A 26,467-nucleotide genomic window follows, 5' to 3' on the forward strand; every position below is an offset into this window, starting at 1 on the left:
AAAACTGTCACCTATAAGATGCCCTATATGGCGATTTGTTGATGAATTTTCTCAGCCTCTTGTATGACTGACCTAGCTTGGGCCAGTTTGCTACCTAGTTTAAGGCTGTTTAACACGTTTAAAGTTTGTCATATTTGGTTCTAAGCCTGAATATCACATTTTTCCACACAAACAATGCATTAAACATGTGCCACAATTTAGCATGCCGGATATTGGGGTTTTTTAATTATGTGTGGTGCATAAGAGTCCAGCTGTTAAAAAAAGAATCTCAGGAAATATAATTTTTTAAAGGATCTCCATGCAAGAAAGCTGGTAGAGAAACAATATACAGGTGCCGAAATTCACCCGTTTTGCATCATTTTTCGTTCCGGAACCGAATGCTCAAAAACACTCCCAAACATGTTCTGAAAATAGCTAGGCTCTACCTGTTTTGGGATCTCTGGATTATAAGGTGGCGGAGAGTTGATTGTGTCTATACTCTTAGAATAGTAAGGTAGAATCTAGATGGTTGGATTTTATAATTTGTATCAAGTTTCTAGAAAAATAAATTGATATCTACAGTATCTAATAAATGCACTATCAAGATATATATATATATATTTTAGAGTGTATATTTGTGCATTTTTTTTACTTGGTCAAAGTTGAATAAGTTTAACTTAAGATAAAGGTAAAATGATTTATAATTTTAAACGACAGGAGTTGTGTGATATCTAACAATCATTTTATTATGTGTAGTTAGTAGTTACTCCCTTTGTTCCAAAATGTAGCAAAATTTATATATTTAGAAAATTTAAAATGACCGATATTTTGGAGAGTACTAACTAATTTCTGTCCCTGTATATTAGGATATCAAATGGTATTGACCGAGGATGGCGTCTTATGGAATAACCGAAAATGCAATCGAGACAAGCCGCAGACACCGGCGGCCAACAAGAACCCCGGCACCCCGCCGACCCACCCCCCGAATCGACCATGCCACCACGTCCCGGTGACCCTTGCAGCTGCAGGGTTGGTCCGCCGAACAACGCTCCCTCCGGCCTAGAGCACTCCGGTCAGCTACTCTGTTTCTCTTCCACCTATGTGTGACGCACCACGCCGTGCCAGCCACGCACCGCCGCCCGGAAGGTGTTCGACGAAATGCTTGTTAGTCCTCATTGGAGTTGTTTGAACTTTTCAGGTTGCAGGTTGAGCGGGCGTTTGCTTTCCATTGTGGTGGGTGACTAAGCAAGCAATGCGAGGATGAGCCTTGAAACTGCCAAGTTGAATTCACAGGCTAGCGTGGTTGTTGGGCTTAGCTTTGCGGTGTTGCGTTGAACCCCAACAGACCTCTGCGCAAATTGCTGGTGGTGCCCAAATTTCTATGATTGCTGGCTCCTTGAATTATCACCGAGGTGTCAATCTGGTCTGCTAGTATTTGTTATAGCTATGAAGATTCGGCATTCTGGCATTTCTGTGGACGATTAAGTGGTCCCAACCTGATGACCACCTAAACGCACAAATTATGGTTATAAAGTACCTTGCTCTGAGGAAGTGACTTCATTCACCAATTAGATGATCATCTCAGAGGAAGCTGGATAGTCCATAGGCCAATGGGGTGCTTTGCCAGTGCTGCATTTGCGTGCTTGCTAACAGAAACTAATAAAATCAAGTGCGCCATACATGCTAAAATGTCATTGCCAGTTTGACACTACCACTGGGGACTAATATAATTTGTTTTACGGTTATGCTAAAGATTGTGCTTATGGAAGAAATCTGGACCTCAAGTTATACGAGGCAACTTCTTCCCTAGAGAAGATTTATTGGATACAGTAATATACTGCTCATGTAAGTACAGTTCTACACTTTTACCATGGTAGCTACAATGCATATTTGCATTACTATTTTTCACTGATTACTTATCATGCAAGTTCAAATTTATATGTGAATTTCTGAAATTATAGAAAATGGAACGTTCAATGCCTTTGTTTTCCAGTTGTAGAGTTACAGCTTCACTGGAAAATGTAACATATATCTTGCATTAAAGTTATTCTTCTGATGTCCTCTAAAACATACATCCAAATTATAAATAAGATAAGGTAAAAAAGCAATTACAAAGCCCAAGTGTGTAATATGGATTTTTTTCTGCTCATTACCGACACATTTCATCTTGGACCAGATAAGACTGATGCTGGTGGTGGAGCTGAATATATTGAATTCTTACCTTCAATAGACAATACTGGATCTGCACTGAAGAAACTGTAATCTATGCAAGCTTCTACAGTCATTGTACCTTCCAGTACCTTGACCACCGTTGACATCAAAGGTCTTCGACTGCTATCATTTTGCAAGCACCACATTGCAAGCTTCATCATTTGAATAACTTCCTCCTGGTGTACAACCATGTCATCACTTTGCTTGTCAATCATATCAATCAGCTGGTTGTTTTGAGCCTTTTCTTGTAACAACTTGATCAGCTGGATGCTTTCCTCAGGCTGAGAATTATCGATATTTTTTCTTCCACATATCACTTCCATTACAACGACCCCAAAGCTGTAGATATCAACTTTTTCAGTGATTTGTGATGTTAACCATTCAGGTGCCAGATACCCAGGTGTGCCTCTCATCACAGTCATTACCTTGCTTTGATCCCTATCTATTAGCTTGGATAGTCCAAAATCAGCCAATTTAGCATTGAAGTTCTCATCTAAGAGAATGTTTTGTGGTTTGATGTCCAAATGAGCAATTTTCCGCCGGCACTCCTCATGAAGATAGCATAGCCCCTTGGCAATATCCAGAATGATCCTACATCTGGTACCCCAATCAAGAGGTGCATTATTATGGCGATAATAGATCCACCGATCAAGGGAACCTCTAGGCATATATTCATATACTAGAAGTCTATGTGATTTCTCTGCACAGAATCCTACCAGTCTGACAAGATTAATGTGCTCAATGCTACCAATAGTCTCAACCTCTGCAAAGAATTCTTTCTTCCCTTGTCTAGCGCTTTCCAAGCGTTTTACTGCAATCCTCTCCTCATCTAGTTTTCCTTCAAAAACTGATCCAAATCCACCTTCTCCGAGCTTTTTACTGAAGTCTTCAGTGTATTCTCTCAACTTTTCATAAGAAAACCTCATTGGCATGCCCGGTAATTGATCAAAATCAAATTCTTCTTCTATCTCTTGATACTTCGCCCTCCTTCGTACATATAGAGTCACAGCAATGACAATCAATACAATAGCAATAATACTTGCAATTGTAGCGCCTATAATAACCTTCTTTGCGTTTGCAGCAGATGCAGGAGGGGAGGGGCTAAGCTGCACCTTGAGGTAAGCAGAGGAGTTGTAATGAACAATCTGAGGTTGTATTGATTGCATGGAGAAGACCTTCGTCACCCACTGGCAGTCGCCATAGGACTCGTTATCGCCATAATGCCTGAACATCACGGCTTTGCAGGAACAGTTTTTCAGGCATGCTTGCTTACAGGCATCTCTGTTTCCTGCATTTACAATGGTGTGGCTTGTATCAAAGTATGAAACATCAGTTAGTGTCAAGAGCTCATGGTGTTGCATTTCTTGACAGGAGATTGGTGTCAATGGCGTGCAACCAACATTTGGCTTCCATCCATCGATAAGCTTGAAGTAGCTTGAAGTAGAGTTACTCTGAAAAGGACAGCTGCATTGCGCTCCTCCGCATACCCCGTACTCCCCACAGAAAGTTGGGAAAGCACAGTTGTAATTGTAAGGAAATATCTTGATGACATCATCCACCACAGCCCACTTTGATTCGGACCATTCATACAGCCTCAGGTGTCCGTCAGATTCAAATCTCATGTACTGGGTCGACTTGGCTGGTGGCAATCTGATGCCTGAATCTGAATTTGTCTGCATGGACTCTACAAAGATGCTGAGGCTGCCATTCATAAAGGTAATCTGTGTTGGATGGTTTCCTGTCTTGTTTTTGTTCACCAATTGTGAGAAGTAGGGCTGTGGTGGTGTGGATTCAACATAGGCATACAATCCATTGGGTTCAACAGTCATGTACAGCTGATTCTGAGTCCAGTTTGTTGCAGATGTATTTGCAGTGAGCCTCATGCCTTCCCGCAGTGACTGACCAGGGACCAATGCATCAGTCGGATGATCAAACGACTGCCACACTGTTGCATTCTTCCGATCAGACAGCACCAGGTTGCCAAGCTCTGTGATCGCCATGCCAGCAATTGACCTGCCTGCAGTGCCGCTCGACCAGACAAGACTGCCATCAGCATCACGGAGGATCAGGTTGCCATCCCCGCTAAGCTCGACGGTGGCATTCTGCTTCACAGGGTGGAGTCGGTTGGCGGACCAAACCACCTGAGGAAGACCATTGGTTGGCATGGTGATCTTGCCACCGCTGTTGGTGTAGAGGATGAAAACGGCAAAGAGGAAAGTGCCGGAATCGCAGGGTGCAGTGGCGCAGAAGAACCCTGCGGCAAAGGACGGGCCGTAGAATGTTTTCGGTGACCGGAGGACAATGGCCCGCACGACTGAGCCGTCGTTATAGGTGACGCTGTTCTCGAGGGAGGTGTTGTTGTTGGTCCACAGGGTGGAGAGGTTAGCCGTCGGGTAGTCAAAAGGCTGCCCGGTGATCAACGGAGTTGCAGTTGCAAGCAGGAGGAAGAGGAGGAGATTGGAAGGAGCCATGGCACAGCCGCTATAATTGAAAGGAAAATGGAGAAGGTAAGAGTGAGTTGTTATCTTGACGTGAGGCCAGAAGAAGCTGGGGGCTGGGTGTTGCAGAGATGAGCTTACAGCGAAGAACTCACCTGACCACGGGCACCATAGGGCGGCTGTGGCCGCCGGAATTGCCGCTGGCAAGTGCCTGGCCCGGCCGCTGGGGCTAGCAGTCAACCAGTCTCCGTCTTCCTCTGCCTCTTCTCCGAATCAAAAAGCTGAGCGACATTGCACGCCCACGCGGTGTTTTGGTAGCTGGATCGGTTTGACTAGTTCAAAAAGGCAACACTGGCTGGCTGTGCAGGCCGAAGACTTGGTGGTGTGGCTGTACGTGGAGTCAACGTCGTCAACCAACTCCTTCCTTGATGGTTTCTTGGTGGTCGCTGAGATGCTGACCCATTGTTTTCTGTACGGTGTATATAGTTTTTGGCGTTCCGCTCGCTGTTTTGGACATATTTTAGGCCATTAGCACATTACTGTAACACTAGTCCAAGTTGTGCATCTGCATGTATACATCAAGACAAGTGTTACAAGTTGATAAAAAAAATTGATTGTGCATTTTTAAATTTTAAAAATGTGAAAATACTATACTAGTCAGTTGGAACTATGAGAAATCTGACGGATTGCATCCTTGTATGGAGGACTATATAGTTCATTGAATTCTTTTTACGGGACAATTAGTGTTATGCCCAAGTTTTACATGTTTCTTAGATAATGGAATAGAAACATTCCAGGCATAGTTTTACTTGTAGTTTATGGAGAGTGCTTCAACAATCTAAAGCATGATTCCAACTGTAGTCTCTCTCATTTTCTTAGTCTGCGACTAATGAGTTACATAGACTCTTTTTTTGTCGAAACAGACTCAATTCTTCTTCTTGGCAAGCAACACATTGAAATTCTCCTATAGTCATATTTTCCCCCGCCACAGGTTGCTATCTTTTACGCTGTCACGAATGTAGCACGATGCCGTAAGCAATAAAATATTCCTTAATTACAATTATGGTTTGTTAATTACAAGTAATTTCCACCGGAAACACGAAAAAAAAACAGCGGGCCAGTTGGGCCTTGTGTTGTGTGCTGCTGCGTGCGCTGAGGCCCATCCTTCCCTCCCCTCCCTACCCATCCGATAGAAAATCTCTCCTCCCCATTTGCTGCCGCTGCGCTCTCTGCGGCGGAGAACGGCGGCCGACGCCCCAACCGCACCCACCCGCGCCTCCGGGATGCTGGCCGCGGCGAGAATGGCGTTCGCCTCCTGCGCCCGCCTGCTCCCATCCTCTCCCTCTACGCTCACCTCCGTGAGGGCCCGCGCCGGCGCCGTCTCGTTCCTGGTTCCCCCGCCGGCGCCGTCGGCGGCCGCAAGATCCTCCCGGAACCTCGCGCTCTGCTGCTCTTCCTCGTCGCCTCCGCCGGCGGACGCCGCCGTAGCGCCGCCTCCCACGCAGACCGCGGCGGAGGAGGCGAAGCCGGCGGCGCCGGGCGGGGACGAGAAGGCGGAGCCTACCGTGGAGGAGCTGGCGGGGCTGCTGGACATCCGTGTGGGGCGGGTGGTGAAGGCGTGGAGACACCCGGAGGCCGACACTCTCTACGTCGAGGAGGTGGACGTAGGCGAGGCGGAGCCGCGCACCATCTGCAGCGGCCTCGTCAACTTCCTCCCCATTGAAGAGCTCCAGGTACAATGCGATGCGAAATGCTTCCACGTCACAGAATCTGTTTATGCTTGATTGTTATATATGTTGCTTATTATTGAGAGTGGACATTAGAGGGGAGATGGAAAACTTAGCCCAAAAATCCTGACGGCTCACGCTAGATTCGAACTCGATTATCGCAAGTTCAGACTGATCCCTCAACATTTGTCGAATTTGGGGATCAAGTTAACTTGCTCTAGCAATTAGAGCATGTAGAGTTTTTCTTGGTTACATCAATGTTATAACGTAACTTGTAATTATTACTTTTTTCATGGTGCTTAAGCCACGGCATATGATCCGTGCAGGACAGCAGTGTGATTGTTCTTGCTAACCTCAAACCAAGGAACATGCGTGGCATCAAGTCAAATGGCATGCTCATGGCAGCTTCTGATGCTTCGCATGAGAATGTCGAGCTGCTTACCCCTCCGGAAGGATCTGTTCCTGGTGAAAGAGTATGGTTTGGTTCAGAAGAAGAAAAGGATCGTCAATCAGAACCTGCATCGCCAAATCAGGTATCTCTTGATAACACAGATTTAAGTTGTTTGTCTGGGCAATTGCGTTGATGCTTCTACAAGATATGCATACTTGCACTTGATTTCATGTGGTCGTCCTTGTGCATTATTGAACTGTTCTATAGTTCTAGTAACTGTTTGTGGTGGCACTTTCTCTCCCTCCCTTAATATACTTTATATTAATTCCTTTGAAGATAACAATGTTAGCATGAAGATATTCACTGTGTGGAATTAATTCTATTAAGGGTGCGTTTGGCAGAGCTCCCAGAGCTGATTCTCTTCTGATTCTAGCAGGAGCTCCATCAAACAGTGATTCAGAGAGAAGTGATTCTCTGCTGATTCTGTGAAGTGATTCTCTGAAATGAACTAAGAGACCGGGAGCTTGAAAAAAGTAGCTTCTCCTGATTCTGTGATGTGATTCTCCATCCTGATTTTAAGAGTTTATGCTAGAGAATTAAAGAGAATCACTTTGAGTCACAGAATCACTTCTCTCAAAGAATAACTCCTATTGAGAATTAGAATCAGATGGAGCTCTACCAAACAGACCCTAAGAAATTGGATTCTTACTGCTGGAATAAATTGTGTGCAATGCAGCTAATTGCATCATTTTGGTTTGTTCAGATACAAAAGAAGAAGATTTGGGAATCTGTGCAGCCACATCTTAAAACAACGGATAACTGTGTAGCAGTTCTCGGTGAGCATCCAATGCGTACCTCTGCAGGGTCGGTTTTCTGCAAATCACTTCAGGGTGCTAGAGTGTCATAAATCTTTATCGATGGCCTTTTTGTTTCGCTGGACCTTATGCTGTGTACCATCCCTAAAAATAATTACACCAGTAGAGCAACTGTCAAAGAATTTTGTTTCCAAATTCCAAGTTTTGAGGATGATCTCATATTCAGAATTTTGAATGTTCAGCATTTTCTATAATGGAGCTATGTGGTAGTTGCGTTCTGTTGGGTGTAATCATCAGGCATTCCTTTTTGCTGAAGGATCGAGGACAGCTATGCTACGGAGCTGCTGTTGCACCATGTCTATGTGAACTGCGATGAATAACTCGGTTATCGTCTCAACAAACCAAGAGCATCTTCCAAGCTTCTAGAGGCGAGGCGAGTAGAGCTAAATCTAAAATTTAATGCCGCCATCGTAGGATCAAAGAATTGTGCGTTTGTGCCCAGCGAATCACACCAAAAAAAAAAGGTAACAAAAAAATGAGTCACTTAAAAGATAAACAGAGTCGTAGGCATTCAAAAGTCAAGATGGCCAATTTAGCTGCCAATGTGTAACTTTTGATCATTTGGGTGTCAACCAAATGGTAATCAAATTTAGACTAAATTCAGTAAATTGTGCTATCTAGCAAGACAAGCTCTTTCTCCAATGGACATCGCAGCGAACAAATCCAAACTTTCTGTACCGACCATCACATAGCTGGAGCGACATGGCTCTACAACGGATGACAGTGACTGATCCACCGGTCTACCCACAATCCTTAACAATATTTGCCTCATATCCCGAACCAGTAAGCGCTCAAGACGATACAACCTACATCCAGCGCAGCATTATGCAGCTACACAATGGTCAGATTGACAATCTTTGGTCCCAGATAGTCTTTTAATACGTGCATCAATGTCATACGGACCAAACTAAAATTTCCAATTGGCCCTAGAATGGAACTATCGACAATTTTGTACCAGCTCCCGATGCACTAACACTCAGCAAATCACCGATTCTGACATAATTAACTGGGGATGCGTTCTCATGGTCCACCACCATAAGCTACTAAGATCTTCGCGACTTGAAAATGTTCTCCTTGTAGTATTGTAGCTCCTTGATGCTTTCTCTGATATCATCCAACGCTCTATGGTTTTTCTCCTTTCTTGGAGCAGCTTTCCTTTCTGTATGCAGCCAAACATCAGCAACGTCATGTCATGTGGAATTTTGTGTTTGTGTATAATAATCAAAACTGAATTATTGGTTATGATATTGAAGAGTATATGCCCTTGGACATTTGGTGCAAAATACCAACATCTATCTAGGCTAACAACAGAGGATACGGTACTATAATCACAACACTATTCAATGATGCTTCACCAATTCATACCATGTTGTAGAAAATTGAGTTGCAGCAGATCTGAAGATGAGATGCTAATTTGAAACAATTTCACCCTCTAATGAACAGTACTATACTACTCATGCATCAGAATTCTTCTAAAAGGACAATGAATTTTTGGTCCATTCATTCCTTTTTTTCCTATTTTACTTCCATAGCACCCATCCCAATTTAAGCATTGGTTCCCAGCAGCAGAGAAAACCTTCCAACCTATACTAAATCATATTACATACCCAATTGTTTGGCAATGTTCCAAAGGCTCACCTATACTCTCCAAATGGGCAAGATGTGTTTCAAACTAAAGCCAACCACTACTTTAAAAAAAGTTGGCATATAAAGCCAGAAGCTACCACATTATCCTTAAATTAAATGCAAATAAACAAATAAAAGATACTTCAGTAAAATTGCAGTAAAGTGCTGAAGATAATTATGACTTGTTTCAGGACATTGATCGCTGCATTTTAAACTAGTGAGCGTTTTTAACTAAGTTCAAGTCATTTATAAAACATTCTTATTCAACTATATGACTCGCTACTGGACACCTAAAACGTGTCAATTTTGCTAAAAGGCACCCAAAAAAACTGATCTTTGCTGCTGGAAACTATAAGTTTGTGTATATTTGCTGCTACACATGGTTTTATCCTCCAGCAGATGTACCAAAATATTGGTCTTTGCTAGACATTCGCTCCGTGTCTAGCATCAAATATGAACACTTTTCTAGTGTCCAGAAAAAGATTAGTTTTTTTGGTGTCTTCGCTTCAGCAAAATTAACACATTTTGAGTGTCCTGTGGCAGAATTTGAATTTCCCATGATTTCATATTTTCATTATGCACACTTTATGCTAATATCTTGTGGACAGCAGTAGACTTGAAATGGGTGGAGTGCACTAAACAGTTTGCAAAATCTGGCATGCCACAGAGAAAATAAACAGCAACCTTACGTAGCCTTGCTATTGCCTTTTGGATTGTGTAAATCGCCTAATGGATTATGTAAGGAAGTAAAAACCTTTCTAGTGGAGAAGAGCCAATTTGTTCTCCTTCAGGCAAGGAAATCCTTACTCACTTTGCCCAAAAACAAGTCTAGACTACTGAAAGAAGCATGCATGCTTATCAAGTCTAGAGTCTAGACCAACGCTAGCCTTGATTGGAAGTTTAGGCGAAGAATCCAAAAGTGAAATAGGACTGATAAAGATAAGCATAGGAAGCAAACGAGAACTCGGCAATATTGTATTAGTAACGAGAAAAGTTACCTTTTGGGAACCAGCGGCTGCACAAAGCTGTTATACTGCTCACATCAACTATCACATGAGAGAATATGCCTGCAAGTTGTGGCATATACTTCTGGAAGGGTAAAAAAGAGAGAAATGTCAGGCAAAAGGACGGTAAATAAATGATGCTACTTATTCTATAATCCTATGTACTAAAGGATATACCGATGCACTAACAGTAAGAAACTGACTAGTGGATAAGCTAGTGGAAAATTATCTACTTTTTCTAACAAAACTATGCATTGTAATGAGACCTACATTATAACAGGATAGGCAGTGTGTCAGGTATTTCAGGATTCCTTCTCAGACAAATAATTTTATCAATTTCACTATCTGGACAAGATCACCTTTGTCTGTCAAACGTTATTTTTTGTACACAATATTCTCAATTGAATCACCTTCTACTTAATAATAAGCTATATACATGTATAGAAACTCTGATATTCTCATTGACAAAGAGACATTGAATAAACCAACAGAATTTTGTGCATATCAAATGGAGACACTTAAATATCTTCAAAAGAATGACTAAGTGAACAGTGGTATTAGTGCTCAGGCAGTCAGGCTGAATGAGATCCACTACACTTATGATGTATAAATATGCAAGCAATGGAAAATCAGACAGTGTTAGGACAACTCAAATGTTCAGCATATGTTTATTTATTTTTCCCAGTTTTATCTTGCATGATTTTCATTTCCTCATTCTTTTCTGATAAAATGACATCAAAATGGAAAGCACTATATTGTCTCAATCCAGATATCACCGGAACAGTTAACATAGGCTGCCAAATGCAGAGTAAAATCCCAGCTTACACGTGCCCATGGATTGCAGTACGCCTCAAATCAAATCATATAAGGTCATTTAAGATTCAGCAGAAAGATAACCGAATCTGTTCTCTTACTAACCTTCAAAAATAGTAAATCCATATAGACAGAATTCCCAGCTATCAATGGAGCTGCAGAACCTATATACTTCCTAATAAATTCTAACACCTGAAAATAGTTAACACAAGGAACCCTGTTAGGAGATGACCATTAGATAGTTGAACACCGAAGAAATCAGAACACGCATAGGATATTTCTCAGGAACATAATATTGACGGTCATAAAAAGAGAATAGCAAAAGGACCTTCAATTATCACAAATTCAAAATACTAATGTAGAACAACCATTAGCATCACAAAAGTGTTCCTGCATAGGCACATACAGGCATATATGCACAGGAAAGCACAAGCACCAGGATAGGTTTTGGCACATAAAAATGTACTCAATATAACATGCAATCCAAGCAAACAATAAAGATTTCAAGTGACCAACATGGTGTGAAAAATAGAAACAACAAAACACGCTTTAATGTTTAAGCTAATTTAATAATAGAGACCTTCAGAGAATTCAGACTATAGAGCTAACAAAAAGATAAGAGTAACATACTTGTTTCTCTGCATCGTGCTCAGAAATCTCACTCTTTAGTACTTGTTCCGCCAGTCCTGAATTGGAAACATCAACATATTTAAGCATTCCACTTGCCACATGATGGATTTTTACAACAGATATACATGCCACTTTCAGAATGAAAGATATTTACCACTTGCCACATGATGGACTTGACACCATTCATTCATGCCATCCAAGCATTCCTTACTCTGTCTTATAACCAAATCTGGACCCTACAAAAAAACAATGTCACATTAGCTATGTTGATATGCCTGGAGATGAGGTGCCAACAGAAGATAACCATATGATTGGCAACAAGTAAATGATGAAGCAACACTACATTCATAGCCATAAATAAACACATAGCTTAAATTAAATAGTATTCCATCATAATCTAATTGTCTTTTTTTTCCTTTTCACAAACTTTTAATCAAATACTTTTTGTAAGAAAAATATTAGTTTAACAATCATAGAGCCCTGATGGACTTTCTGGAAATCTAATTTTACTGGTTTGAGCTAGTTCAATGGCCATGAGCTTAGTTTCGTATAAGCTGTTATGAGTCAACAATAATTCTGCATGCTGATAAGGAGACAAATCAGACTGCTGATTAAGGATTACAGGTTGTGCTCCTTCAACCAATCAGCATTAAAGACAGATTAGACATCATATCCTAAGGTACTCACCCCAAAACTTAAAACCAAGAACTACATACAACCAAAACGATGTTTCTGAGTGCCACCCAAAAAAAAAAAAAATTATAACATCCAAACCAACTGAAATACTTCGTTTCAATAGCAACCTCTATTCGTTTGGTAAGTTTACCATCTGTTATAATGCAAGCAATCTCCAGTATGCGATCTTTAGTGATGTCCAAACCTAAACAATCAAAAACCAGTATTGTGGCCCATTAGTCATTATTTTAACATAGTGTAAAATCGAAGCTTACAAAGAAGCAGCATAAGTATGGTTTTGACGTATCTTTAAATCAATATAGAGAACAGCAGCAGCAACAATGAGTGAATTCCCACAAGCCAAGGTCCACATGGGAACATAAAAAAAAAACTGTTTTCTTTGCTAATTATACCACCTTACTAAGGAAATCAGTAATTGGTATACTCCCTTCAATTCCAGATGTAGGTCGTTTTAGGATTCTAGTCACTTAGTCAAAGTTCTTTAACTTGAACCACTAATATAGAAAAAGTTACATGCATTGACAACACATGGTGTTCATAGAACTAGATACTTTTATGGTATCTAACTTTCTCTATTTAAAATAGCATATTTTTACCCCAAAAAAATTGTAAGTCAAAGTGTCATATTATTGACTGCCAATGTCCTAAACAACTTACATTTGGAATCAGAGGGAGGATTGTTTAGGTAGAGTAGATATCATACATTGTAACAATATGACTCTGTACCAACTATGTTGTAGAAGTGCAGCAGCTAAAGTGTCATTTCTTTTTCTTTAGAATGGTAGCATATGTGGATGCAACATGCTCAGTTTTACTCTCAGTTTCTCACAAATGAAATGAAGTAAATTAATATGTAATTGACACTGTTAAGAGGCAAGCACATTGCACACATGCCATTAGCATTCTCTGATCTTGTACATTTGCAGTTGAATTCAAGAAAAAACATGAGGTGTACTGCAAACATCGCAAATAGGGATTATCTTCTACTCTGACAAGGATCAAACAATTTCAACTGTGGTGAATGATCATTCTTCTCCTATAAAGAATTAGAGACAAAATGAATATCCGTGTTGTAGCATTTCACAGGAATTTGGGGAGTAGTGACAAGACCCGCACAGCAAGCGGCTAAAATAAGCTCCAGCCTCCAGCCAACATGTGTTTTATAAAAGACGGGATGAAAAACTCACCAGTCATTTCCAAGTCTATCCACACCAATGGCATCCTGTAATCACTTGATGATGGAGCAAGGTTTTCCCCATCATAATTTACAATCATTTCTTTGTTCTGGCTGCTTTTTTCTGAAAAGTGGAATTGATTATTGAATCTAATCAAGCGAACAGTAAAGCAAGTCCATTTAGAAAAGAAGGAAATAATTACACTTTTTAGTTCTGATTTAAAGTGGAACACAGCAGAAGTTTATTTAGAGTATTACATTGTTAAATTATTTAGTAACTAAAGGACAGAGTCACTTGGACTTTCATGATTCCATTACTGACCCAATATATCAGGATAGAGACTACTAGTTGTGAGGGTATAACTACGGCTAATTCTCCTCAAACTCAAACCAGATTTGACGATGTTGTTTTGACTGGTTTGGTTACATTAAATTTCTATACCAAACTTCATAAGCAGATTATATTTCTCCTCAAGGCTTAGCCTATCACTACCAGAAGGATGGTGGCTTAAGGCAAACACTAATCGCTGACGAAATAATGGTGAAGCTAAACAGATGTAGTGAAGCGATCAGGATCAGGATTCTGTAACATTATGGACTACTTCATTCACAAATTGCGAAACTTGATGAAGAGCAGCAAGGTCCCCGAAGCTATACGTACTTATGCTCGATAAAGTCCTTGTCAGGAGCATGCTATCATCCTCTGGCTGGGAAAGGGGGAAAGGGCGCTCTTACCAGGCTTTCTGGGAGCAGCATCAGCTTCAGGTTTGCTGGATGTTGGCTTCTCCGCTTCCTCCCGGTCGTCCTCGGCGTCCAGATTCAGGACCGCAAACATGTTGGCGAGGTTACTCATTTATCCCGAATCGAGATGAACTATCAGAAAGAGCAGATTAATCAGACGGAGATGGTGGTGTGGAATTAATAGATGGGGGAGAGCATTTCTTGATTTCCCTACCGGCAGGTAGTAGGACGTTGTCGACGAGGTCCGCCAACCGCTGATTCCGGCCCGGGCCCTCCAGAGGCGGCCGCTGCTGCCTGCCTCCGTGGAAGGGAGGGGCGGAGGGGGAGGGCGGGCGGTTGGCGGCGGCGGCGGCGAGCTGTGTAGGCTTGAGCCGGCGTGACAAGCACCCGCTATGCAGATATTTTCGTCACGGGCCCGCTCATCCCACGCAAGCGGGCAAAGAAAAAAAATAAAAGAAACTGGGCCTTACCTCTACCACGCGAGTTACTGTGTAAGAAAAGTACGGCAGATGAGTCTCATCATAATCAAACCAGGTAAATGCGATACAGTATGATAGCTAGATGGCAGGAGGTAGCTACTAAAATCAGTTTGTGCTTCCAAAAGAAAGAAACAGCAGTTGTGCTTGTGCATCATCTATAAAAATTTCAGTTTGTAGCTTTAGACTCAAGCGGTATATCTTTGAAAAAAAATATTACATGTTTTTAAATGTTTGAGATTAGTGTGTCATCTCTACGTCGTCGGATTTTACCGCTTCTTCTCCGCAGCGGACAGCAATCGAGCGGGAAAGAACTTGTGCCTTTAGAAAAAGGATGGTGGACATGTGTTGCTCGATTGTCATTTTTACGGGCTCCCTCCCAAACTCATCAACTCCACCAAAACTATAGCTAAGAGCATCTCCATCAGTCTCCATTTCCCCAATAAACTACTAGTATTGGGAAGTAGGTGTTGGAAGTAGGTGCTTCAGCAATTTCCTGATAAATTGGTGGAGCTAACTCTTTAGTAAAGTGTAGTGAAGTTGACAAATTTAGGACCTTAGAGATTTTTTCTAAAGTTCTTATATGCTTTCTAAAAATTAACAAACCGAGTAAAATTCATAGTGTGTGTTATATATAGATTTAGAGACATGGGACAAGAGAGGATTAAATAAATCAAGTGAACGTGGTTAGGTTTTTACGGTGGAATTCATTCACCTAGAGTCCTTTTCTCTGGTAACGAGTGCATGTAATGGCTTTGCCAATCTTAAAATTTATCGGTCGAGTTTCTAAGCTTATAAGAGTTTGTATGCGTGTAACCATAAAGGTAAGGGTAGTGGTGGATCCAGGAATCTTGAGGGCTGAGCTAGTATATGGCACAACGCTAGGGGATCGGAAGAAGCGAATATTGTCGTGCTGCTTCCTGAGCTGAAACATCTGTGCCTTTGCCTCGCCTGATTTGCCTTCGCTTTTGCCTTGTGCCAAGATAGGAGTACCTAGGGTTTTCGCTCTGGACTGTCCTATTTGTTTGAGCTTTAGCTTTCCAAACTTTTCAGAAAGTTGGCTTTTGGCTTTTGGTCCCTAGAAGAGTAGCTTTCCGAAAGTTGGCTTTTGAAAAACTAACACTATTTGCTAACCTAACTTTTGGAATGGTGGGATGGAGTTTATGTTATATGGGGTCCACATGTCAGGTTTTTCTTCAACCTTGGATGCCGATCGGATTTGGTGGCGGGCGAGATTTGGCGGGGAGGAGGGGTGTTGCGTGGGTGGGGCTGATTTGGAGTGGAGGAGCTCTCTTGCGGCGGCTTCCCAAGCCCACCGGATCTGGGCTCCTCGGTGGCGGTGGAGGTGAGGCTGGGGGAGACGCCGGAGGGGATGGCGAGCGAGGCGAGCGGCGCGGTGAGGGGGGCTGCTGCTGCTGCTATGACGGCGGCTCGGAGGAGAGGTCGAGGCGCTGGAGCAGAAGGCGGTGGTGGGGCGGGTCGGCGACGAGGTGGGGCGGGGCGGGACAAGATAGAGAAGGGGCGGGTCGGCAATGAGGTGGGGCGGGTCGGCAGCGGGGTGGGTCGGCGACAATGCGGGGTGGGGCGGGGCGAGACGAGATGGAGATGGAGCTGAGGAAAGAAAAATGACCGGTTCGCAACATAAACGATGGTAGGTGGGTAATTTTCATGACCTTGACGTAGAAAGCTACGGAAAGCTCACATTTCACTGCTTCTAGGCTTTCCATATAATCATAACTTATGTGGGCTTTTGGCTTTCGGAAAGCTCAGCCCAGAAGCTAGCCGTTTGTTCGAGCTTTCGGCTGGAAAGTCCAAACAAACAGGACCTCAGGCTGCAGCCCACCTTTGCCTGTATCCTGGATCCACCCTGCATAAGGGTGAGTGTGCGTGCATATGTATGAGCATTTGCATGCGTAATATGTTTAAAATCTGTCCAGGATGCCCATATGGATAGGATTGTGTGCGCACATTCATAGGATAAGTGGTTGCCCCTTATATTTGTGCATTCATAGGATAACTGTGACAAATTTAATAGGTTAGGTGGATTTCATGCATAAAAGGGAGAAAAGTAAAATTTGTCAAACATATAATAATAGTTTGTCCCCCAAAACAAAGCAGAAATTCAGGAAAAAGATGGTATTACAAGAGTACAACCCATCCTCTCCATTATGGCCTTCACAGTCTAAAAGTTCGAAATAATGGTAGAATATGGCAGATTGCTCCAACTCAAACCACCGCCTTCACGCGGATCTCAAGCCTGTGGAGAACTACCTATGCACGCTCCAATATCAAAGAACGAGGGGAGCACATTTCATGCAATTTGGGAAGCATTTCCCTTGTACTGAGAGACGGCAATATGTTACACGAAGAATACTCCCAGCTGTTTTTGACTATATTTCTAGCGTACATGATCCTCTATTTTCATGATGAGGGAAAAAAGACAGGGACAATCAGTCGACTGGAAAACCAAGAAATCTGTTGATCAGTGTGACAACTTGATTTGCATCTCCTGGCATGTAAGGCTGGAAATTATTCAGGTCCATTGCTCTGACAGTCTCCTGCAGTGTTTGTGGACGGGCACAGAGAAGGTGCTTCCTGTCAGCAAGTTCTTCCGCTAATTCGCTCTGGTGATTATCCATGAGATCTTCATTCACAACCACAATTAGAGGTTTGCCCAGTCGTAGTGTCTCAAAATATGCTTCCCGAACCTGTCAGGATAAAGCTTGTTAGTTGTTACCATTGACCTGACTAGATAGCTACATACATCTGCTTCAATATTCTTAGAACAACCAATATCAATAGGTCCAGAATTCACAATAAAATAATACATAAATATGCTAAGAATTTACAACCATTATATAATTTGATTATCACCTGCATGACTGATGATTAGGGATGCTTCTCTTATGTAGTCAGCAATGCTTGGTGAAAAGGTGAAATAATCAACTTGAAGAGTTGGATTTCCTGATACCTATATTATAAGAAGAAATTTATTACTTTTACACTGCCAAATAAAGTAAGATGAAGTCACCAAAAGGTTAAAGGTAAGCAGTACTAAAAATTAAAATATTGTAAAAACACAAAATGTATGGGTTCTCAAATATAAAGGCCCAATTTGACAAAAAATACAAACAATTGTCAGTTTCATTACAAGGGGCACATACTGGTTTACAATACCAGAGTAGTTACAATAGCATGGGAAATTAGCACATAGTTGCTTTTTTAGCATTTTTTTTATTTATGAATGTTCATCGTACAATGCTGAGAAACTTAATTGAGAATGATTAGTTACAACAGCAGGGCACTTAACACTAAGGCGTTGGTTTTAGCATTTTTTATTTGTGAATGTTTACCGTAGTATGTACAATGCTGATGCAATATAACTGTGAATGTCCCTAAGGTGCTGGTTTTAGCATCCTTTTAGTTGTGAATGTTTATGCTATAATGCCGAGACCCGAGAGAGCTCATAGAAGCTCCTCAGATGTTCAAACAAAGCCACTTCTATGAACAATACAACTTACAATGGATTAGCAAAGATCATGCAGCCATTGCAACTTACAATCAGATAAGTATGCCTTATGCTGATTTCTTAACAATAATAAAAATGTTGTTACTATTGTAAGCTAATGCTATGGGCATAAAGGAACAATGACGCCTGGGAAGTTTGAATACGCAATGTAAACACTATAAGAGTGAGTCACAGAGTAATTTATCTTTACCAGAACAGTCCAAAGAATCCGGTAGATATATTCTTTCATGTCCTAAGGCTATGTTACAGGTATCCATGTATCATATTGTAATTATGCCAATCCAGCTAAATCAATGCAACATAGTCAAAGTCTGGATATTTCCACTTGCACTTTCATACCAATGCATTTATTTTCTTTCTCCACCTCATTTTCTCCTCACATTCCATAATTTTCATTAAAATGTCCTAAAGCAATTTGTTTCCACGGGTGAAGAACAAGTACCATCTAGGGTATCATCTACAAGACCTCTAGTCTCATTTAAACTGCTACAAATGTGATATGTTAGTTGATCAGTATTCCTTAGATCCGGGAACTTGTCAAGAGTACTGAGAAAAATGTTACCTTGGATGGCATGTATGTGCCTCGACCCATTTGGATCAGGAGATCAGTGTAACCCTTCTGCAGTAAGGCTTCTTTAACTTCATCGGAATCTACTGCCTTGACAAGAGCATCGAAACATGTAGTTCCTACGGTGACAAACACCGTTCGCCTTTCTCTGCTTCCCATTTCTTCTCCAGTACTCACTAAATTCTGTAAAACTATCTGTGATAATGTACGCATAATTATCACTATAATGCAATGTGACTTAGAGCGACTCCAAGAGTCTAAAAAAAATCTCTCTCAAAACTATCTATTAGGGGCTCTACTAAAAAAAATTTCTCCCAAAATCATGTCATACCATAGCAATTGGTAACAGAGTCGATGGGCCTTGTAAGTGAAGCATTTTTGGGCTGGACTGGGCCTCTCGTCACTCGTGCCTAGCCGGCTTATTGCAGGCATCAATGGAGACCTAGTAGAAGAAGACGACGAGAACTGTCTTCTCTTCTCAGTTCTCACTCCGCCTGTTCAAGCATCCTAAGGTCTCAAGGTCAAGGATTATCTTCCTCTCAAAAATTAATAAAGGGCTCAGAGTTTATATTGTCAGTATTAGTTTAATTAAGGCAAAATAGGCATTTTGGTTCCTGAACTTCGCACGGAGGATCAACTTCGTCCCTCAACTTTCAGATTAGCTAATTTAGTCCCTTAACTTTCATTTTTGGGTCAAAATCATCCTTACGTTGATGTGGTGCTCTATGTTAGTATGAAACTAATGCAAAAAGTTCATTTTGCCTTTGGCTCGGTCATGTAATGCCCATACTCCCTTAATACATATACATAACAATATATTTTTTTAAACTAATGCAAAATATGATTTCTAAAAAGTGTATCTACTCATACATCAATCATGCATGTATTCATACAAATTTGATAGGCAAAGTATATGTACTCAAATAAGTATTTACTCATATTCTTTTGGTATATATACAACTCAATATGCGTAGGCATGTTTTAAAATCAACACGTGCTCACGTACTCGTGGTATGTTATACATGCTCCATGTATGTATTCATACTCCCTCAGGCTCCATGTATGTATTCATACTCCCTCGGCAAACATATGTATCCTCGTATTTATTTTGGATCATATGTTATTGTAATTGTAATTCTAAAGGTCAAAATTGAAGAGAGAAAAGAAATGAATCTTTTATATTAGTTTCATATCAATATGGAGTCACATATCAACATAAGGACGAGTTTGACCCAAAACCGAAAGTTGAGGAACTAAATTGGCCAATCTGAAAGTTGAGGGATGAAGTTGACCCTCTGGGTAAAGCTCAGGGACCAAGATGTCTATACCTTTAAGTAAATTCTTTCAGTTTCGGAGGAATAATGCAGTGTACGCAAGTGTCACAAGAGCATTTCTCCAGACAAATGACATTTAGGATCACTAAAAGTTTGCTTTCCTACAGTTTCGAAGGTGCAAATCTTGAGTCTCTGCTTGGTTCTTCCCCCTTTCACCCCTGGCAAAAAAAAAAAACGTCCAGGACATACACAACCACATCTGGAGAGCACGAGTTGAAGTTGACCAAAACCCAACTGTTTCGACCTTTGAACGAGCATAAACTATCTGCATGGCATGACCATTTCAACTTCATTAGCTCTGGCGCATTTGTTTGTCCTCGACACCCGTATATGGTACATTGACGTCATGTAGAACTGCCATTTCCCAAAGCTGGGCTGAACAAGTCTGACTCTTCGCAATTCCTAGTGTTTCCTGTCAGCATAGCTTAGTCACGAATCACCAGACCTGCATACAGCACGCAACCAGCACATTAAGTCAGAGCCAAAACATAAGGTTAATATCTCAGGCCGAGCATGACCATGCACTATTTGCAATGACACAATACATTTGCCGGCAAACAGTCTGTCAGGTCTAACTCAAGGGAACAGCAAAAGCTCAGGGCAATGACTTGATGAGTTACATGGCGTGTTTGGTTCCCCGCCTCAGCTCGCTAGCGCTACAGTACTGCGCGCCACGCTACAGTACCGCAACAGCACAGTACACAGTTTTTGCGGTGGTTGCTGTGGTGCCGATTTTGGCGCGCCACAGCTTGGCGTGGCAATCGGCGGCCAGCAAGTAAGCACCCCCACAATCTTGCAATGCAGTGACATATGCAGGTGCAAAATAGAACTTGTTTACTGGGGCTAAAGGTGAGATTACAGGAAGGAACATATAATCTGCTGTTTTACATATGGAAGATTTAACCAAGAAATATATATTATTTGAACTGTATGTATTTGACTAGATGGAGCTACTAAAGCAAGCTAAATATGAAAGTATAGTGTGTAAAAAGAATAAGCAGAAGAACAGAATGACACAAACAGCGTCTTAAAGAGTATCTTAACATTAGGGACTTATTGTCTAAGTGGTTCTCAATCCTGACATGCAAGATGAACACCGATGGAAATTCACTCATCTTCTGGCCAATAGCCTAATACTCAGCTAGTTTGAGGCTTTCCTTATAGGAGCCATTCCCTTTGAGCCTTGGCGACTGATCACGAAGTCTTAGGCACCTAAAAACTGCCAATTCTTCCTTTGACCTGCAGTCTATAATAGATGTTGGACAGCAGATCATCTATCGTGGAGAGGCATGCCACATAGAAAAATGTCCATTATGAGATCAGGAAGAAGAAAATATTCAACACATCCACACCACTTGTGTCCTCTCTTGACAGATTTATTCTACGTGTTTCAAGTTGGTCTCTATAATTTTTCACCCAGCACTGAGGATACCATGTTCAGGGAGTGGTTGCCTGGTTGGTTAAAGTTGACAATTTGTGCTGCAATTAGCTAGAGAGAAAGCACAACTGTGAGGGCTGGCTGGCACCAGAGGCCTCACATGCCTGCGTGCGTGTCATTTTACTAATTTTCAGTGCCGCGAATGTAACTCAAATAATATGTGGGTTGTATTCCAAAACATTATTTTCCTTAATGAAATGATGGCAGCTCTCCTACATATTCAAGAAAAAAAACAGCTTCTCAATATGGTTGAACAAGAAAATTAGAAGCCAAGACTTTCGTGGACCTATGCTCTAGTGTAATTAATTACTATGTACAACTATTAAGCACATCCGAACATATAATCAGCTTATGTAAATATATGAATGCACATAATAAAATAGCAATGAGGAGACAGACAAACCTAGAGGATTCACCCACTAAATTTTCCGAACAAAAATTTTTCTCATCCGACGAAGATTGCTGTGCCTTTTGGCTTGTTGGGTGTCCCAGAGCAATATTTTCATCAATACTGTGGAGCTTTGCTTCAAGAAGGGCAAGAGATGAGTCCAGTTTCACTATCTTCCTGGAAAAGACAAGTCCTATTTTTATCAGCATAGGCATGAGAAATAATTAGGATTTAGGATATGTATTGTGGCTGACATGTTTGGGTAATAATCAAGCAAGAAAGAAGTTTAGGCAAAAAAATTGCAATATCAGGTTATATCACTGCATCATAAATAAGCCGTTACCTACAAAACCAACATATCTTGTATTATCTAAAAAGTCCATGGCAATGAAAAACGAAATTCATATTTTATCACCATCAAATAAATTGCCATATGTGAACAAGAACTTAGCATTCACTAGCCTGTGACTCTAATCAAGTCATGTAAACCCTTGAACAAGATGTCACTAAACTATGTTGTTTTTGTAAGAAAGAGAACATCTACAGCATGAGTTCTCTAATGTCTGGCAGAAATTCATCAGCATATGTACAAGTAGTGAATTGAACTTTCTCACTTCCAATCAACACCAGTAAGAAAACTTTCCAACGCATAGCATAAAACGAGCTGAGAATTGTGACTCCACAGGGACTGCGACAGTTCTACTCCCCTCGATTCAGAAAATTATCAGCACCACTACGAGAGATTATATTCCCCCTAAATATGTTCTCTAAATAGCATTCCATTCTCCAAAACAGCATTCCAAGACCATGGTCCAGATTCTACCAAATGAAATTCAGTGATTCGGCTAATGCTCCTAAGAACCAAGTTGATCTAGCGACATCAATTCCACTCCGAAGAGAGAAGTCAAATACTCATAGAAACTTCAGGATTCTCTTACCTGTGGAGTAGCGCGAGCTTGTCGTCGCAGGTCGCAGCGAACGAGTTGAGAAACTCCACCGTGTTCGCTATGAACATGTTCACCTGCAAGCAGAGCAGTCAGACGCCGCCCAAAGAACAAGTGGCCTCGGTTTTGGGGGGGAGGCAACCGCTAGATGGGGAGGGATGCTGGGGAGGAAGGGGAAGGGAGAGACGGACCAGATAGATGGTCCTCTGGTCGGAGACGGCGACAGCCCTCACACTCTCCTCATCGTCTTCCGGCGGCGCGGGCAAGCGGCCGGGAGAGCTCGCCGCGGCCGATCTGAGGTGATGCAGCATGGCTTCTTGCGCCGCGGCCTGGAGCAAGCGAGGGAAGGAGTGGAAGGAGGACGGCGGCGCGGAAAACGGGGAAGGGGGTTCGACGGCTTCAGAAACGGGGAAGGGGTTCGACGGGGAAAAAAGATCAAATCTGATCTCAACAAACGAAAAACACTCAAATTAAAGAATTTTCATGAAAAGCAAAATTAACGGCAGGACACTATTCAAAGTTATCTTTTGCCACAGACAACTTTAAAAAATATGTATTTGCCATAAGACAATTTTCAACAGTACTAATTTGCACGAAAACATTAGGAGAAATTTCAAAAGTATTGCGGACACCAAGTGTTTGGAGTTTTCGGTAGAAAACAATGGAAAATTTCCAATTTCGAATTTTCTATTTACGGGAAAAGGGAGAAAGGAAAGGAAAGAAAATAAAAGCATATGTTGGATGGCCCACCTGTCATGTGAATAGGAGACCTGTTCAACGCCCCTCTTGCATTCCGCTCACCGTCGATCCGATTGTGGCGGTTCATGGGTACTCCAGCTCCCCAATTTCTAATCTAACTAAATTCCCTAATTTCTAATCCAACTAAATTCTTCAATTTCTAATCCAACTAAATTTTCCAATTTATAATCCAACTACCGTATTATAAGAGTTGGTAAAAAATAGTGTTCCTGCAGACTTCCTTTACATTTCCCTTTTCCTAGTCCATCAACCCGTGCTCCCACACGATAATATTTTTAAAATGTACTGAAAATTATTTAGAAATTAGACTCCTAGCTAATAATAAAAATTATTTACCCTTACTACTCTCTCATTTATTAATACTCTAACACAATACTCATATAAGGGGGTGTTTGGCAGGGAGGGGCTAAATTTTAGCCCCTGTCACATCGGATGTTTGGACACTAATTAGGAGTATTAAACATAGTCTAATTACAAAACTAATTGCACAACCCCTAGGCTAAATCGCGAGACGAATCTATTAAGCCTAAATAGTCCATGATTTGACAATGTGGTGCTACAGTAACCATTCGCTAATGATGGATTAATTAGGCTTAATAGATTCGTCTCGCGATTTAGCCTATGGGTTCTGCTATTAGTTTTTTAATTAGCTCATATTTAGTCCTCCTAATTAGCATCTGAACGTGTGATGTGACAGGGCTAAAGTTTAGCCCCTGACATCCAAACGCCCCCTAAATATGTATTTATCTTTATCTAGTTGTGATTGATTTTTAATTAGTAATTACTCTATACACTTTTTCATCCACATTAATATTTTTTTTCATTTTGTATCATACCTTCATACATCGTGTTTAGCATAAAAATTAATATTTTTTTATTGCTTCCTCACGTACATTAAAAATGGTCTATATGGTGACACCATCATGTGCATATACCTTAATTTAGTATTTCTATATTAACAATGACATAAATAGATAATTTAGAATCGTATATTAGTTTACATGTGAATATTTATGTACGATGAATATGAAAATAATTATATTAAGATTTACGTATTTACTTTAGGTTATTTTTAATCAAGACATATGTTAATAACTTAGATACAAATCTATAATGATATTTTAAGTTATGTTTTGCAATGACATGCATCAGTAAATTTGATGAAGATTATAAGGTTATTTTAGATTATTTTTTATAATTTATATATAGATTTAGGGTTTTACTTTAAAATATTTTTATAATGACAGTGTTGAGTAAAATTTTAGAAAATATAATGGACCAATGATTATGATTATTAGAGTTACATGATTGATGTTTGATGTTTCAGAATTTCTAAAATTTATCTTTTTTCTAACGTGTCTTGCGTTCCATTAAAAAAATGAGGTCATATTACTACAAGACGGTTACCTCGAGGCTTGAACTACCTCTCATTTGCTAAATATTCTAACACAATATTTATGTAGATATATACTTATTATTTTCATCCAATTGTGATAGATTTTAGTTAGTAATTACTCCGTAACGTTTCATCAACATTTATAATCTTTAACTTTTCATTTTGCATCGTAGGTATGCTTTTGAATTTGTTTAATAAACTCTAAGTTTGAGCTATAATTTTAACATAGAAATTATATTCTCATCACTTTCTCAACGTATATAATGGTAACACACATCATGCGTATATACCTTAATTATTATATTATATACTAATAGTGTAAAAAATAAACACTCCTAGAATGATGTACATTGGGGTATATTTTAGTGAAGATGATTTGGATTTAAATTTAGAGTACCTCATGTTATTTTTAATAATGACATATATCGGTAATATATGTGCTAATTTAAGGGTTAATTTATTTGTAATGTATCATTGGTGGGCAATTTATATTAGTTGCAAATTTAGGGGTTTATTTTAAATTATTTTTTATAATAGCATAGGTGGGTAATTTAGATGAAGATTAGGGAGTTACTTTACTTTATTTATATAATGGCAGAGGTGGGTAATTTAGATATAAATTTAGGGGTTACTTTAAGCTATTTTGATAATAGCATAGGTGGGTAACTTTTAGAAAACATAAGAGATCTAATGGACATGGTGACTGATGTTTTACTTTTTTTGAGAATTTTTAGAATTTCTCTCTTTTTTTACAGTGTACACTTAGGATCCTAGGTGGCTTCACTTGGAGGCTTTCAAAAGGAGCCTCCAATTAGTAATTGTTTCATGAGAATTTATTGGATTTTTCTCTATTTTTCTAGAGTTTCCACCTAGGATTCTTGTCTCCAACTAGTAATAGTAGGATTATTGGGACAATCTAATAATTCATCACAACTCTCCCAATACAATAGTCGGATTGGGATGAGATTATTGTGCAAAAGTAACTCTTCCAATAACAATAAAATAGATATTGGGATATCCCGTTAACTAATTATTAGCATACCGGTTACCGTTACCGGTGCTCATCTTCTTCCTTGTGTACGCGCAGAGTCTACTCCACAGTTCCCACCAGTAAAGCTTTGGACTCGACGGTCGCTCCGGCGAGGCCATTATTGCTTGTGCTGAGGATTGGTTTTTGGTCTCCACGAGAAATCTCCTCCGAGTTTCTGAACTGCTCCTCCCCAGCCTCAATCCGTCGATCGCCGGAGTGGTGTGGTATTTCTGAGGGAAGACGCAAGCACACCGAGGCGTAGTCTGGGCGTTAGTTCTCTGTGGGACAGCGTCATTTATA

At 40.7% G+C, this 26,467-nt stretch overlaps 4 protein-coding genes, 1 long non-coding RNA gene and 1 pseudogene across 6 annotated transcripts; 2 read left to right on the top strand and 4 right to left on the bottom strand.

Moving 5' to 3' along the window:
* Nucleotides 1-427: 427 nt before the first annotated feature.
* LOC111258012 lies at nucleotides 428-2,288 on the top strand. The gene is made up of 3 exons (XR_002678643.1): nucleotides 428-1,051; nucleotides 1,178-1,824; nucleotides 2,156-2,288. It is a non-coding gene; the product is annotated as an uncharacterized LOC111258012 (long non-coding RNA).
* Nucleotides 1,922-5,249, bottom strand: LOC101768851 (G-type lectin S-receptor-like serine/threonine-protein kinase SD2-5). Of its 2 annotated transcripts, none has more exons than XM_004975182.2 (2): nucleotides 4,784-5,249; nucleotides 1,922-4,671 (listed from the first exon to the last, which is right to left on the bottom strand). In XM_004975182.2, the coding sequence occupies exons 1-2, from the start codon at nucleotides 4,798-4,800 to the stop codon at nucleotides 2,142-2,144; spliced, it is 2,547 nt and encodes an 848-aa protein (XP_004975239.1). In that variant the 5' UTR covers nucleotides 4,801-5,249; the 3' UTR covers nucleotides 1,922-2,141. The 2 variants fall into 2 exon arrangements, with proteins under 2 accessions (XP_004975239.1, XP_022684439.1); XM_022828704.1 differs by having other exon boundaries at nucleotides 4,770-5,249.
* A 568-nt stretch (nucleotides 5,250-5,817) lies between these two features.
* LOC101769269 (tyrosine--tRNA ligase, cytoplasmic) lies at nucleotides 5,818-7,839 on the top strand. Its single transcript, XM_004975183.4, has 3 exons — nucleotides 5,818-6,361; nucleotides 6,682-6,888; nucleotides 7,510-7,839. Exons 1-3 carry the CDS (start codon nucleotides 5,912-5,914, stop codon nucleotides 7,651-7,653), a joined length of 801 nt encoding a protein of 266 aa, XP_004975240.1. The 5' UTR covers nucleotides 5,818-5,911; the 3' UTR covers nucleotides 7,654-7,839.
* A 271-nt stretch (nucleotides 7,840-8,110) lies between these two features.
* Nucleotides 8,111-14,719, bottom strand: LOC101769673 (oligoribonuclease). Its single transcript, XM_004975184.4, has 9 exons — nucleotides 14,520-14,719; nucleotides 14,300-14,437; nucleotides 13,578-13,688; nucleotides 12,498-12,574; nucleotides 11,849-11,930; nucleotides 11,695-11,750; nucleotides 11,170-11,256; nucleotides 10,246-10,336; nucleotides 8,111-8,780 (listed from the first exon to the last, which is right to left on the bottom strand). Exons 2-9 carry the CDS (start codon nucleotides 14,415-14,417, stop codon nucleotides 8,665-8,667), a joined length of 738 nt encoding a protein of 245 aa, XP_004975241.1. The 5' UTR covers nucleotides 14,418-14,437; nucleotides 14,520-14,719; the 3' UTR covers nucleotides 8,111-8,664.
* Nucleotides 14,720-17,231: 2,512 nt separating this feature from the next.
* LOC101770079 lies at nucleotides 17,232-19,037 on the bottom strand (annotated as a pseudogene).
* A 991-nt stretch (nucleotides 19,038-20,028) lies between these two features.
* On the bottom strand, nucleotides 20,029-23,392 carry LOC101770477 (WASH complex subunit 3). The gene is made up of 4 exons (XM_004975185.3): nucleotides 23,174-23,392; nucleotides 22,977-23,059; nucleotides 22,054-22,215; nucleotides 20,029-20,657 (listed from the first exon to the last, which is right to left on the bottom strand). Exons 1-4 carry the CDS (start codon nucleotides 23,291-23,293, stop codon nucleotides 20,642-20,644), a joined length of 381 nt encoding a protein of 126 aa, XP_004975242.1. The 5' UTR covers nucleotides 23,294-23,392; the 3' UTR covers nucleotides 20,029-20,641.
* Between the last annotated feature and the right edge of the window lie 3,075 nt (nucleotides 23,393-26,467).

This window comes from Setaria italica, chromosome VII (genome assembly GCF_000263155.2).
Source record: "Setaria italica strain Yugu1 chromosome VII, Setaria_italica_v2.0, whole genome shotgun sequence".
In the NCBI taxonomy this organism is placed as follows: domain Eukaryota; kingdom Viridiplantae; phylum Streptophyta; class Magnoliopsida; order Poales; family Poaceae; genus Setaria; species Setaria italica.